Below are 15,268 nucleotides of genomic sequence, written 5' to 3'. Positions count from 1 at the left end.
AGCAGGTGCATACCAGGTACAGACAGATAGGAACAAATGGGGTACTTATGAAGTACAAGAAATTCAAGTGAACACTTATGAAAGAAATAAAAGAAGGCATGAGGTTGCCCCAGCAGACAAGGTGAAGGAGAATCTTCATGGATTCTGCAGATATGTTAAGAGCAAAAAGATTGCAAGGGAAAAAATTAATCTTCAGCAAGATCAAAATGATAATCCATATGAGGAGACAAAATAGATGTGAGAGATATTTTTTGCATCCGTATTTACTCAGGAGATGGACACAGAGTCTATGGAAGTGAGGCAAAGCAGCATCAACTTCATGGACCTGTACAGATTACAGAGGTGGAGGTGTTTGCTGTCTTATGGCAAATTAGCGTTGATAAATCCCCAGGGCTTGACAAGTTGTTCCCTGGGACCCTGCAGAAGACAGGTGCAGAAATTGTCGAGGCCCAAGCACAGATATATAATTCACCCTTCGTGACAGGTGACAGACTGGAGGATTGGAGGACAGCCAATGTTGTTCTGCTGTTCAAGAAAGTCTCTAAAAATAAATGAGGAAATCTTATGTTGGTGAGCTTGACATCAGTAGGGGGAAAGTTATTGCAACACATGTGCAGGAACCAGATGTATAAGTATTTGGATAGATGTGGACTGATTAAGGATAGGCAGCATGGCTTTGTGCATGGCAGGTCACGTCTAGCCAATCTTACAGATTTTCTCGAGGAAGTTATAAGGAAAGTGGATGAAGGCAAAGCAGTGGATGTAGTCTACATGGACTTTTGCAAAGCACTTGACTAGGTCTCATATGGGTGATTGGTCAAGAAGGTTCAGTCACTCAGCACTTAAGATTAGACATTAAATTGGATGACGCACTGAAGCCAGAGTGTGTTGCAGATGTTTGTCTCTCTGACTGCAACCTGTGACTGGTGGTGTGCCATAGAGATCAGTGCTGGGTCTGTTATTGTTTGTCATCTATATCAGTAATCTGCAGTGAGGAAGGTTTTCAAAGCTTGCAGAGGGATTTGGACCAGCTGGAAAAATGGGCTGAAAAATGGCAGATGGAGTTTAATACAGACAAGTGTGAGGTATTGCATTTTGGAAGGACAAACCAAGGTAGAACATACAAGGTAAATGATAAGGCACTAAAGAGTGCAGTAGAACAGAGTGATCTGTGAATGCAGATACAAAATTCCCTAAAAGTGTCATCACAGGTAGATAGGGTCATAAAGAGAGCTTTTGGTACATTGGCTTTTATAAATCAAAGTATTGAGTATAAGAGTTGGAATGTTATGGTGAGGTTGTATAAGGCATTGACAAGGCTGAATTTGGAGTATCATGTACAGTTTTGGTCACCTAATTACAGAAAGGATATTAATAAGGTTGAAAGAGTGCAGAGAAGGTTTACAAGGATGTTGCCAGGACTTGAGAAACTGAGTTACAGAGAAAGGTTGAATAGGTTAGGACTTTATTCCCTGAAGCGTAGAAGGATGAGGGGAGACATGATAGAGGTATGTACAATTATGATTGATATAGATAGAGTGAATGCAATCAGGCATTTTCCACTGAGGGTAGGGGAGAAAAAAAAGAGGACATGGGTTAAAAGTGAAGGGGAAAAAGTTTAAAGGGAACATTAGGGGGGCTTCTTCACACAGAGAGTGGTGGGAGTATGGAATGAGCTGCCAGACGAGGTGGTAAAAGCGGGTTATTTTTTTAACATTTAAGAATAAATTGGACAGATACATGGATGAGAGGTGTATGGAGGGATATGGTCCAGGTGCAGGTCAGTGGGACTAGGCAGAAAATGGTTCGGCACAGCCAAGAAGGGCCAAAAGGCCTGTTTCTGTGCTCTAATGTTCTATGATAACATGGTTAGCTGGAGCAGCAAATTTGTGGATGAAACCGAGACTGGGGGTTTAGCAGACTGTGCGAGGACTATCATGGCTTGCAGTGCAAACTGGAGCAGCTGGAAAAATGGCCTGAGAGTTGGAAAATAGAATTTAATGCAGACAAATGTGAGGTGTTGAACTTTGGTAGGACCTACAAATGTAGGTCTTTCTCAGTGGCTGGTAGGGCATGGAGGAGTGTTGTTGAAGAAAGGGATCTGGGAATACAGGTGTATATTTTAGTGGAAGTGGTGTCACAGTTCGATAGGGATGGAGAGAAAGATTTTGGCATATTGGTCTTCATAAATCAAAGTACTGAGTACAGGAGGTGGATGTTATGTTGACTTTGTACAAGACATTGGTGAGGCCTAATTTGGAGTATTGTGTGCAGTTTTGGTGACCTACTTACAGGAAAGATGTTAAAGAGGTTGAAAGAGTTCAGAGAAAATTTGCAAGGATGTTGCCAGGTCTGGAGGACTTAGGTTATGAGGAGAGATTGAACAGGCCAGGGCTTTATTCCTTGGAATGTAGAAGATTAAGGGGAGATTTGATGGAGGTGTACCAAAATTATGAGGGTTATAGATAGGATAAATGCAAGCTGGGATTGGGTGGGACTACAACCAGAGGCCATGGGTTAAGGGTGAAAGGTGAAATGTTAAGGGGAACATGAGGGGAAACTTCCTCACACAGAGGGTCATCTAGGTGTGGAATGAGCATCCAGCACAACTGGTGTATGTGAGCTCAATTTCAACATTTATGAAGTTTGTATAGGTACCGGGATTGTAGGGGTATGGGAGTGGAAAGTTTAAATAGTTCAACACCAAATACTACAACACCAACTGTTTCTGTGTTGTACTTTTCTATGACTGTGACAAGAACCTTCAGTAATACTAATATTCACTCGAATTCCTTTTAACAGCTGTGCAGACCAACCATACATCTGAGTAGGAGATATTTACATGGCATTAAAACTGTGGCACTTTCAGTTAACAGTACATAAAGAAAATCCGAGCTGCACATTAACAAAGGCTATATGTGTGAGAGTGCTTCAGTTACTGTGAGGACAGGCAATGCCGCTCAGGCAGAACAGGGAATAACACCAATGGACAGAGTCAAACCGAGCCAGGTCACAGATTGGAGTTGGCAGAAATGCCCCATTCTTATAGAGACAGGAAGAGCATCAGAGAATTTGATGGTCATTCCAGTCACCAGCACTGTGACCAGCTAGAAGATGATTTCTCTCTCCAACTTGGGATGAACTTCACATTAATAGTGCGATGTCACACCTTGGCAACTAAAGTGATCTTATCTGAAATGTTATCCTTCACCCATTGATGGATTTTGTAAATCTTTTTTCAGGTTTAAAAAGGACAGGGAATTTGTCTTTGGGAATCTCGAACATGGCACGCCAATTTTGCTGTCTCTGTCTCGATATTTAAGAAGTGGAGCAAGGGATTCACTCGATCATCTTTCCTGCTCAGTCTGTGGGGAGGGATTCACTCGATCATCTGACTGACTGGCATGCCCGTCATTTTACACAGGGAGGAACCCATTCGTCTGCTCAGACAGTGGGAATGGATTCAGTCATCTGAACTGAAGGTACATTAGCAAGTTTACACTGGGCAAGGCCATTCATCTGTTCTGTGTGTGAGAAGGGATTCAGTTGGTCTTCCCACCTGTGGACCCACCGGTCAGTTCACACTGGGCAGAGGCTGGTCATCTGCTGAATTTGTGGGGAAGGATTCACTCGGTCATCTGACCTGATGGCTCACCAGTCAGTTCACACCGGGGAGTGGACGTTCTCTTGCTCGGATTGTGGGAAGAGATTCACTTGCTCATCTAAACTGAAGGTACATCAGAGAGTTCACGCTGGAGAGAGGCCGTTCACCTGCTTGGTCTGTGGGGAGGGATTCACTCAGTCATCCAACCTACAGAGTCACCAACGAGTTCACACTGGGGAGAAGTCATTCACCTGCAAAGACTGTGGAAAGGGATTCGCTAAGTCATCCACCCTATTGGCACACCAGTCAGTTCACACTGGGGAGTGGCCATTCACCTGCTCAGAATGTGGGAAAGGATGCACTCAGTCATCTGATCTGCTGGTACACCAGCGAGTTCATACTGGGGAGAGGCCATTCACCTGCTCAGACTGTGGGAAAAGATTCAGTCATTCATCCAACCTAATGGCGCACCAGCGAGTTCACACTGGGGAGAGGCTGTTTACCTGCTCAGTCTGTGGGAAGAGATTCACTCGGTCATCCAACCTAATGGTGCACCAGCGAGTTCACACTGGAGACAGGCCGTTCACCTGCTCAGACTGTGGAAAGGGATTCACTCGGGCATCTCACTTACTGACACACCAGTCAGTTCACACTGGGGAGAGGCCATTCACCTGCTCGGTCTGTGGGAAGAGATTCCGTCGGTCATCCAACCTCAAGACACACCAGTCAGTTCACACTGGGGAGAGGCCAATCACCCGCTCAGACTGTGGGAAGAGATTCACTCGGGCATCTCACCTACTGACACACCAGTCAATTCACACTGGAGAGAGGCCGTTCACCTGCTCAGAATGTGGGAGAGGATTCATTCAGTCATCCGAACTATTGGCACACAAGTCAGCTCACAGTGGGGAGTGGCCATTCACTTGCTCAGAATGTGGCAAGGGATTCACTCGGTCATCTAATCTGCTGGCACACCAGCGAGTTCACACTGGAGAGAGGCCATTCACTTGCTCAGACTGTGGGAAGGCATTCACACATTCATCCAACCTACAGAGACACCAGCGAGTTCACACTGGAGAGAGGCCATTCACCTGCTCAGACTGTGGGAAGGGATTCACTCGGGCATCTCACCTACTGAGACACCAGTCAGTTCACACTGGGGAGAGGCCATTCACCCGCTCAGAATGTGGGAGAGGATTCATTCAGTCATCCGAACTATTGGCACACCAGTCAGTTCACACTGGGTAGAGGCTGTTCACCTGCTCAGACTTTGGGAAGAGATTCTCTCAGTCACCTCAACTGTATGTGCATCATTCAGTTCACACTGGGGAGAAGCCGGTCAAGTGCTGTGAATGTGGGAAGAGATTCACTTAGTAATCTAACCTTGTGACATACTACCGGGTTCACACTTGGGAGAAAGTTTCAATAAGCTGTATGCTGGATATTTGTCTATCACTGTTGCTGATGCAATTTCGAGAGTGACTGTCAGTGCCGAACTCTGCAATTATTGCTGCTGCTCACCACACCCAGTTCTGCACCCTGGTCACTGGGCATGGGAGGAGTTTCTTCTGCTGCATATTCACCTTTAATGGGACTGGAGTTTAATATTCTGTGTAGTGTTCTTAGTAATATTAGTTGGACTGTTAACTGTTAATTGCTAATTACAAAATGGCTTCTCTGAAGTGTTATACTAAAACGGCTTCCCGTACTGTTTGCTGCTGAGTAAGGGGTTCTCTGTAACAGCATGTTTGGGTTATAATTAGTGATAATGGAAATTGTATTCATTTGCCAGCCAATGGAAGTCATGTTATGCTATCTTGCATGTGTGTGCTGAGCTGAGGATCGGGGGCTTTTTCAGGAGGCAAGCGGAGAGGACGGATGTGTGGGGAACGGACAGCGGTTCCAGGGCGGCAGATACCAGACCTCGGGGGTTCGGATGGTGGCCGGAGTCTTGAAAGGACATTGTGGATGGAATTGGAGGCGTGAGCTCCAACGTATGAAAATATTATGTGCACAAGACTGATAAGTTACTTATGTGGCGCCTTTTCTTTTAGTTGTTTCTACTAACCCATCATTACGAATTGCTATAAAGTATGTTCCGGTGGGATGAAAGATGTTACATTGTGGGGGCTCGTCCAGGATTTGAATTCTGTCAGATACAGAGTAAGTCACCGGGTTTAAATTAGGGGAGATGGACTCGGATAAGATTGAACTTTGGTGTGAGATCGATGATGTCCCAGTTAATCATGCCTGCGTACTAAGGGGGTGGACATACGTACTCCGGACGATGTGTTAATTCGATGTTTGACTATGGTCAGAGCTATCGGTAAGGTTGAGGTTGTAAGCAGAAATATTGGTAAAATGTGGGACTCAGCCTTTGTGCTGTTACAGACGGGCGCTGACGTCAAGGAATTGGGACTGCAGCCGTGTATCAGTGACGTAGGTGAGGCGGGTCTATGGGGTGTGCACACTGTCATGGAGGAAGGGTTTGAAGGGACACCAGTAGCGTTGCCCGCAGCTTGGGGCGCAGATTTTAGAGAGTGGGTCTGTCGTTTTTGAAGGATGAAGGAAGGGAGTGGTCAGATTTTGAGAATGTAATTGATTCTCATTCCCCACGGAAGGGGGAAGGCTCTGAGTTGGCTTCAGCCATTATCTCCCTGGTGACCAGGGCGGGGGATCCACGTCAGAAGTTAAGGATTTTCTCAGGGAGGACTCCCATTCCCGAAGGGAAAGATGATGATGAAACCTGGGCAGAACATACTTCTCAGCTGCTCGGTGAGTAGCAGTGTTCTGAGGAGGAGAAGCGGCAAAGATTGGGAGAAAGTTTGAGAAGGGTGGCAGCTGAGGTGGTAAAAGGCGTGGAAGTTAACCAGCCCTTGGCTTCCTGGAAGGAGTATCTGGAAGCATTCGTTGTCTGAACCCTCAGTGCCTAGGTGGCACATGGGGCCTCCACAAGGGTCTAGAAGCATTAGAGGAGGCTTTTGGGCTAACTGGGGGCAGGGCGGAGCTTTTACGGGGAATTCAGAATTTGTGTCAGGATAAAGGGGAAAAGCTTTCTGAGTATCTTTTCCGGCTGGAGCGAAGGCTAAATTGCTTGAGACTCCGGGGATCATTTCAGGGAATGAGGTGGATTAGATAAGGATCGACCAGTAAGCCAGGGGCATGCAGAGACATGATGCAGTCGCTATGAGCCTCCAGCAGCCCCGTAGAACGCGTCTTTTGTTCGGTTGCTCAGAGAGGTAGGGGAGGAGGAGAACACATTGGAAGTGGAAGAGGGCCTCGTTAGTACGGTGCCGTCCTCGGTAGCAGCTCCTTGTGGTGAAATGGCCGGGGCCAGATCCATGCGGGAGATAGCAAAAGAGATTGTGGCAGGCGGAGTCTCTCCGCATGGGGGGACTAGTGGGAAAAGCCCCTCCCTGAAGGGACAGACAGCACTGGGGCCAGGCAGAGGCTGGGGTCTCGCGAGACGAGGCGTGTTCCATAACTGTGGGGAAGAGGGGAACTTCAGGTGGGAATGTGAATGGCAGAGAGCCCCTTGGTGGGAGAGCCCGTGGGTGTCCCAGCCGGAGAGGAGGGGGGTGTTGGGAAACTTAGAAGAGACTCAGTGAGAGTACGGACTGGAGTCTTCGGGAAAAATATGTTCCCAACAATGTGCCACGGGGCCCTCGAGAGGAAAAGACCCTATCCCAGAAGTATTGGTGGGACCCCGAGAGAGGGGACAGATGCAAAAGCCATACTCGACACGGGGTCGCAGGTCACATTACTGTACCGGTCATTGTACAATCAGTATCTGGCGCATTTACCCCTGACACCTTTCAGTGCACTGGAAATGTGGGGTATCAGTGATGGTGATTACCCGTACGATGGCTATTTGTCTGTGAAACTGGAGTTCCTGGAAGCTGAGGTGAGGGTGTCTGAGGCTCATGAGACCCTGGTACTGGTTTACCCCGACACCGGTGAGACTGGGGGTGTGTCCATTCTGGTGGGGACCAACACCCCTATTGTGCAGAGACTCTTCGGAACCTGTAAGGAGAAGTTGAGAAAGACTTTGGAGACCCTGTCAGTGCACCCAGTGTTCTGAGCTGCTTTTGAGGAAGCGTGGGGTCACCCGGGGCTGGATGCGGCGTGTGAATGAGTCACTGTGTTGTGTGCCCAGTCGAAGCCCAGGGTGGTACGGCCCGGTGAAGTAGCAAGTGTGATAGGGATCCCTAGATCCCCGGGAGTGCCTGAGGGTGAAGCCCTTTTAGTGGACACCTCGGAAGACCTTGAGGGGGCGTCGAGATTCCCTGCTGGGGTGCTGGTGAGACCCGAGTTGCAGAAGCCCTCGGTGGTGCAGGCACGCAGGCTGGTGGTGACCGTCAGGAACACGACTGCGCGAGAGGTCACCTTTAGGCGGGGAATGCCTCTGACGCATTTGTTTCTGCTGATGGTGATGCATAGCGCCCCCGTGAGGCCAGCTGGGGAGAGCTGTCGGGAAAACGGCCTAAGGTGACAGCTGAAGCTTTTAACTTTGAGGCATCCCCTGTGCCGGAGGGTTGGAAGCGGAGGCTGGTGGAGAAGATGTTGACGATGACAGATATTTTTTCCATTGACGAATTTAATGTGGGTTGTTCCAGGAGCACTCGCCTCACCATACGGGTGACTGAGAGTTATCTGTTTAGAGAACGATCACGGAGACTGGCCCCTGCAGATGTGGAAGACGTGCGGCAGCATTTGTGTAAGTTGAAGGAGGCTGGGATCATCACAGAGTCCTGAAGCCCTTATGCGTCTCCTATCGTAGTGGCCTGGAAGAAGAATGGGAAGGTTCGTATGTGTGTGGACTATAGAACACTGAACAGGCGCACGGTCCCTGATCAGTACACAGTTCCCCGGGTCGAAGACGCGCTGGCCTGTCTGAGTGGGGTGGAGTGGTTTGGCGTGTTGGATTTGAGGAGTGGATATCACCAGATCCCGATGAGTAAGACCGATAAGGAGAAGATGGCCTTCATGTGCCCTCTGGGATTTTACCAGTTCGGAAGGATGCCCCATGGCATATCGGTGGCCCCTGCCACTTTCCGTAGGGTCATGGTGAAGACAGTGGGGGATATGAACCTGCTCGAAGTGCTCGTGTATTTGGACGACCTCATAGTATTTGGATTCACCTTGGAAGAACACGAAGTGAGACTAATGAAGGTGCTCAGCCGTCTGAAGCAGGAAGGGTTAAAACTTTCCCTGGACAGGTGTCAGTTCTGTCAGACGACTGTTAGCTATGTTGGACACGTTGTCTCGCGGAATGGTGTAGCGACTCACGGCTAAGATCGAAGCGGTGACCACCTGGCCAAGGCCCCAGACCATGAGTGCTCTGCGCTCGTGCCTAGGCTTCTGTGGGTGCTATCGGAGATTCGTGAAAGGTTACACCGGGATGAGTCATCCCTTGAACCAGTTCCTGCGTGGCTACCCTCCCCTGGGACAGGGGGGGAAGGGGAGGAAAGGACGGGAGGTGGGAGAATATTTGAACCCGTCAGATCCCTTCGGACAGAGATGGGATGATAAATGTGAAGCGGCTTTCCATTCGCTGAAGGAGATGCTGACTCAGGCGCTGGTGCTTGCCTCTGCGGACCCCCGATTGCCCGACGTGCTACACACTGACGCTAGTCGTGAGGGGTTTGGGGCTATTCTATATCAGGATCAGAGCGCTGGCCTGAGGCCTGTGGCATTTGTCAGCCGGAGTTTGTCACCTTCGGAAAGGAACTATCCCACTCACAATTTGGAGCTCCAGGCGTTGAAATGGGCGGTGGTGGATAAGCTGAGTGACTATCTCTATGGGGCCAAGTTTGAGGTGCGGACAGGCAACAACCCGCTCACTTACATCCTGACCTCAGCGAAACTGGATGCCACAGGCCATCGGTGGCTGGCAGCTTTGTCTTAATATGATTTCAGCCTGAAGTACCGGCCGGGGAGCCAGAATGTCGACGCAGATGCGCTGTCCCGACGGGGCCATGAGGAGCTGGGGAAGGACGAGGAGTGGGAGAGGGTTCCTGCATCCGGGGTGAAGGTGATGTGCGAGTTTGCTATCATCGTGCAGGATGAGGAGAAGGAGAGGCCGTATCGAGCAGTCGACTCATTGGGGACATCCAGTGATGCTCTGCCTCCAGTGTACTGTGACATGACTGCTCTGAAGACCACGCAGTTGCCGGGGTTAAGCCCTGGGGAAGTGGCCACTGTTCAGCAAGATGACCCAGACATAGGCCCGGTCTGGCATGCCGTGGAAGAGGGGGATGTTGCACGGACGGAGAAGGCCAAGCACGGTCCCGCATCCCTGTTACTGAAAGAATGGCTTTGGTTGAGGTTGAAGAACCAAATGTTATACCGGGTAACGTCAGTCCCGACCGACCGCGGTGTTGGCAGCTGGTCCTGCCAGAGAAGTATCGGGAGGTTGTGTTGAAGTCTCTCCATGATGGCTCTGGGCATTTGGGGGTTGAAAAGACCTATGGATTGCTCAAGGATCGGTTTTACTGCCCTGGATTAGGACGGAGGTTGAAGAGTACACCAAGTTCTACATTCGTTTCACACGGCGGAAGACGCTGCCCGGGCAGGCTGCCCCTTTGTCCCACTAGCAGAGTGCGGGGCCTTTGGACCTGGTGTGTATGGATTTCCTGTCCATAGAACCCGATGCCACCAACACAGCAAATGTCCCGGTCACCACTGACCCCTACACCAGGTATGCTTAAGCTTTCCCTACCAAGGATCAGAGGGCGACTACCATGGCGAAAGTGCCATGGGAGAAGTATTTTGTGCATTCTGGTCTTCCCCGCTGGATCCATACTGACCAGGGACGAGACTTTGAGAGCAAACTCATTTATGAGTTTCTGGGCATGCTGGGGGTTGAGAAATCGAGAACCACGCCCTATCATCCGCAGGGTGATGCCCGGCTGGAAAGCTTCAATCGGACACTACTAGACATGCTCGGGACTCTGGAGATCAGCAAAAAGAATTGTTGGAGTCGACATATTGGGCATCTTGTTCACTGTTGCAACTGCACACGCAATGAAGCTACTGGTTACTCGCCCTATTATGTCGTGTTTGAGCGCGAAGCAAGGTTGCCCTTTGACCTTTGTTTCGAGGCTGATACGGGTGAGGTGTCACCGAAGCCTTACTTGAAGTATGTGTCTGATATGAGGCAAGAACCGAAAAGAGCTTACGAGTTGGCCGGGGAGGCAGCCGCCCAACAGAATCAGGGAAATAAGAGGAGGAACGACCAGAAAGTAAAGTTCACTCAACTCCTGCCATGAGACCGAGTCCTCATCAGGAATCTGGGATTACCGGGAAAACACAAACTGGCTGATCGCTGGGCAGCCACGCCCTATGTGATGGAGAGTTAAATCCCAAACCTGCCGGTTTTCCGGGTATGGCCTGAGGATGGAAAGGGGTCTGTCAAGATTCTCCATCGGAATCACCTGTTGCCGCTGGGGCAAGATGTGCAGGTAGAGCAGGAGCCTGAAGAGGTGGCTGCACACCGTGCCAGGACTCTGTGCCCCCGCAGGGTGGAGAACGTGCCCACCCCTGGAGAGATGGGCCCAGGCCCAGCCCCTGTGAGGGATGCTGATTTGGAAGTTGATGACTGGGATGGTTGGTACATTCTGCCGTTCGCTGATGGTCCCCGGACGGAGAAAGAGATCCTGGCCTTTCCCCCACTGGGTTAGAGTGGGCTAGTGAGGGGCAGTCCGTGGTACCACAGGGCCCTGGAGGAGAGAATGTAGGGCCTGGACAAGAGATAGACGGTTCCGAGGTGCAGAGGGGCTTTGGTGACCGCTCGGGGGAGGATTTGCCTCGTAGTTTAAAAGGGTCCCCTGTAGTGTCCGAGGCAGAAGGGGTAGACAAGGGGGTGCGTAGGCCTTAGAGGAGTCGGAAACCCCCAGAGAGGTTGGCCTACGTAGCACCTGGGGAACAAGGTCTGATCTCCACTGTGTTGGGGAGTCAGATCACTGCTTTCTGCACGTGGATTGGGCTGTGCGTTCTGCAGGAAGGGATGGTGAATTATCTGAATGTGATGAGGGCATGACTTATTTCGGTGGGGCAGGGTGGAAGGTTGGGCTCTCAAGATGCTAGGTGGACGGTTAACTGTTGATCGCTTATTACCAAAATGGCTTCTCTGAAGTGTCATATCAAAATGGTTTCTCGTAATGTTAACTGCTGAGCAAGGGGTTCTCTGTAACAGCAATGTTTGGGTTATACAGGGAGATAATGGAAATTGTATTCATTTGTTAGCCAATGGAAGTCATGTTCTGTTATCTTATATATGTGTGCTGAATTAAGGAGCGCGGGCTTTTCGAGAGGCGAGCGGAGAGAGCGGATGTGTGTGGAACGGACAGCGGTTCCAGGGCGGCGGACACCAGACCTTGGGGCTTTGGAGGGTGGCCGAAGTCTCGGAAGGACGTGTGGAGGGGATCGGCGGCGTGAGCTCCAACATATTAAAATCCTATGTGCACAAGACTGATAAGTTACTTATGTGGCGCCTATTCTTTTTTTTTTGTAGTTATTTCTACACAGAGGAGCTGAAAGACACCAAGAGGGTTCAAGAGACAGGAGAACAGGTCAGCAGAGGTCTGATGTCTGTTGACAAGTGTGGTTTGCCTGGCAAGTTGAAGTTGTGGTGCTTGCAGTACGGACTGATGCCACGGATAATGTGGCCACTAACTGTCTATGAAGTGGCAATGTCACACGTTGAGGCAATGGAACAGAAGATCAACAAGTATGTGAAGAAGTGGCTTGGAGTACCGAGCAGCCTCACCAATGTTGCAATCCACAGTAGCCAGACAAAGCTTACCATCCCAGTGCAATCCCTTGTTGAGGAGGTCAAGGTAGTCAAGGTAAGATCATTCTTGATGCTTCGAGACTCAAAAGACCCTGTCATCAGGAACACCCAGCTGGACGTGCGATCAGGCAGGAAGTGGTCAGCCCGTGTAGCAGTTGATGAGGTAGAGTCTAGACTGAAGCACAAGGAGACGGTTGGGGCTACCCAGCTAGGCCGCCAGGAATTTGGATGGACAACCCACAAGTGGTGGTCATCTTCTACAGGTAAGGAGCGCCATGAGCTTGTAACACAAGAAATACGAGAGGTAGAAGAGGAGAAGAGGTTAGCTAAAACAGCTGGCCTGGCCAAACAAGGGGCTTGGACCTGGTGGGAAAGTTTTGAACAACGACATCTATCTTGGAATGTTCTGTGGCAGATGGAACCGCTCCGCATTTCTGTTCTATGCAGAGCAGCGTACGATCTGCTCCCAGTACCTGCCAACCTCAGCACCTGGTTTGAAGATAAGACAGACAGGTGTGCTGTTTTTTTAAAATATGATTTTTATTGAATTTTCGAAGTGATTGCATAGAATGATAATATATACCCTCCCCCATCCCCTTAACCCTTCCCCCCGATACATACCCCTACCTGAAAAAGAAAGAAAAAAAAAGAAAGAAGAACTGCCTGGATAGTGGAAGGTTTCCACATGCTCCATGGGATTCAAAATAAATTTAGTATATTTGTTTATTACTTTCCCCAAGGGACCAACATCTTTATCATCGGAGCAACTAAATATGCCATCCTATCGTTTGTAAATAAGGGCGCCAAATATCCAAAAATGTATCATATTTATCTCTTAAAAGTAATTTTTTTCGAGTAGAATACAACTAGAAGTTTCAGTATTCCAACGATTCATACTTAAATACGAATCCGATTTCCAAGTAACTGCTATAGCCTTCTTGGCTACTGCCAATGCAATTTTTATAAATTCTTTCTGATATTTATTCAGTTTAAGTTTCGGTTTTATCCCTTCAGTATTACCTAATAGAAACAATATAGGGTTATGTGGAAGTTGAGTTCCAGTAATTTGTTCCAATAAAAATCTTAAATTTATCCAGAAAGGTTGAATTTTGGAACAAGACCAAGTAGAATGTAAGAAGGTACCAATTTCTTGATTACACCGAAAGCATTGATCAGATAAGTTTGAATTTAATCTACTTATTCACCCGAAAATACACCCGAAGATTTTATATATAAATGGGAATCTAAATGGATACGGGAAAAGAAAGAATCTCCTATATTAAAACATTTGATTGATCTATGGAATAAGATAAACGTTGATAATGAAATAAAGAAATCGTTATTAGGAAGGAGACTTTTGATCCAAAACAGACTTATTCTTTCTACAATGGATAATCAACTTTTACATAATTGGTACCAAAAAGGGCTTAGATCTATAGGAGACTGCTATGAACGAGGTATATTGATGGCATTTGAACAACTAAAGAATACATATAAAATATCAAATAACACTTTATTTTGCTACCTTCAATTAAGGGCTTATTTAAAAGACAAACTGGGTCAAACAATGTTTTTGCCAAAACCCAATTAAATTGAAATTTTAATTCAAAAAGGAAAGATTTAAAAAATGTATTTCTTTTATGTATAATTTGATTCAAAAACAGACAATTAAACAAGGAATCCACAAGTCAATACAAAAATGGGAAAGGATCTGAATATCAATATTGATGAAACAAATTGGTCAAGACTATGTCTTGACAATATGACAAATACAATAAACGTTCGACAATATTATTTTACACCAATTATATATTACACCGCAAAAAAAAATAGATTACAGGTGTGCTGCTTGTGGCGAGAAGGGAACACTTCAACATATTTTGAGTGCATGCAGAGTCAATCTCTCCAGCACTTGGAGACATGACAACATTCTCAAAGTCGTAACAGAAGCGGTTGAGCAGAGAGTACTGCAGCACAACTTATCTCATTGCCCCATGCTGCACAGAACATCGCATATCATTTGTGAAAGAAGGCTCCAAGTCCAGGGTGTGCAGCGCAGGCTCACGATCAAGCATACTTTCTTCAGCCAATGACTGGTGTGTCAATGCCGACCTGGATGGGAAAGGCAGTTTCCCGGAGCAAATAGCTTTCACCACATTGCACCCAGATATAATAGTATGGTCTGACACCAGTAGAGAAGTGGTTATTGGTGAACTCACAGCCCCCTGGGAAGACAATATCGATGAAGCCCATGAGCGCAAGTTAACCAAGCATGCAGAATTAAGATCAGAGTGCAGAGGCAGATGGTGGAAGGTCTCACGCTATCCATTTGAAGTAGGTTGCAGTGTGTTGATTGCGTTCACTCCACAGAAGTGGCTGCGTGACCTCGGCTTCACTAGAAGAGAGATCAAGTCAACCAGCAGGGCTGTAGCTGAGGAGGCAGAGAAAGGATCAGCATGGGTGTGGACCAAATATGTCCAGAGGGGCAGATAGTCAGACAGTGTATACATATCTTGCAAACCCTTCAGTAGTTGCTTAGACACCTGAAGAGCAGACTATCTGTTGGATGGAAGTGACCAACAACTCTGATAGAGGCAGATGCCAAGTTTTTTAAGCTCACCAGTGGGAGGTGGTGCTTTAGCACTGCTGGCCCACCACCTCGAGGGAGTCTTGATCATAAGCGGGCCGAAACTTCTGAAGACGGGTGGCAGATCAACTGATGAACCCACTGGTGACAGCACAGGACAGTTAACATCTTCGTCCACGTGGATTGCTAACTCTACTAACCCATCACCAAATATTTGCTAGAATGTATAATTCTTTACTCGCACTTGGTATATTGTTTCATATTTGTGTTCTGGCTCTTCATT

The 15,268-nt window shown here is 48.0% G+C and overlaps 1 protein-coding gene across 1 annotated transcript; it reads left to right on the top strand.

Moving 5' to 3' along the window:
* Positions 1–3,576: 3,576 nt before the first annotated feature.
* LOC140207561 (uncharacterized) lies at positions 3,577–13,952 on the top strand. Its single transcript, XM_072276109.1, has 2 exons — positions 3,577–5,598; positions 12,120–13,952. Exon 1 carries the CDS (start codon positions 3,647–3,649, stop codon positions 4,850–4,852), a length of 1,206 nt encoding a protein of 401 aa, XP_072132210.1. The 5' UTR covers positions 3,577–3,646; the 3' UTR covers positions 4,853–5,598; positions 12,120–13,952.
* The last annotated feature ends 1,316 nt before the right edge of the window (positions 13,953–15,268 follow it).

This window comes from Mobula birostris, chromosome 13, assembly GCF_030028105.1.
Source record: "Mobula birostris isolate sMobBir1 chromosome 13, sMobBir1.hap1, whole genome shotgun sequence".
Lineage (NCBI taxonomy): Eukaryota > Metazoa > Chordata > Chondrichthyes > Myliobatiformes > Myliobatidae > Mobula > Mobula birostris.
The sequence above is the reverse complement of the archived record's forward strand: the minus strand, read 5'-3'. Positions and strand labels throughout refer to the sequence as shown.

Coding starts and splice junctions, on each gene's coding strand:
- LOC140207561 (XM_072276109.1), top strand. CDS start 3,647: ATGGCTCACCAGTCAGTTCACACCGGGGAGTGGACGTTCTCTTGCTCG.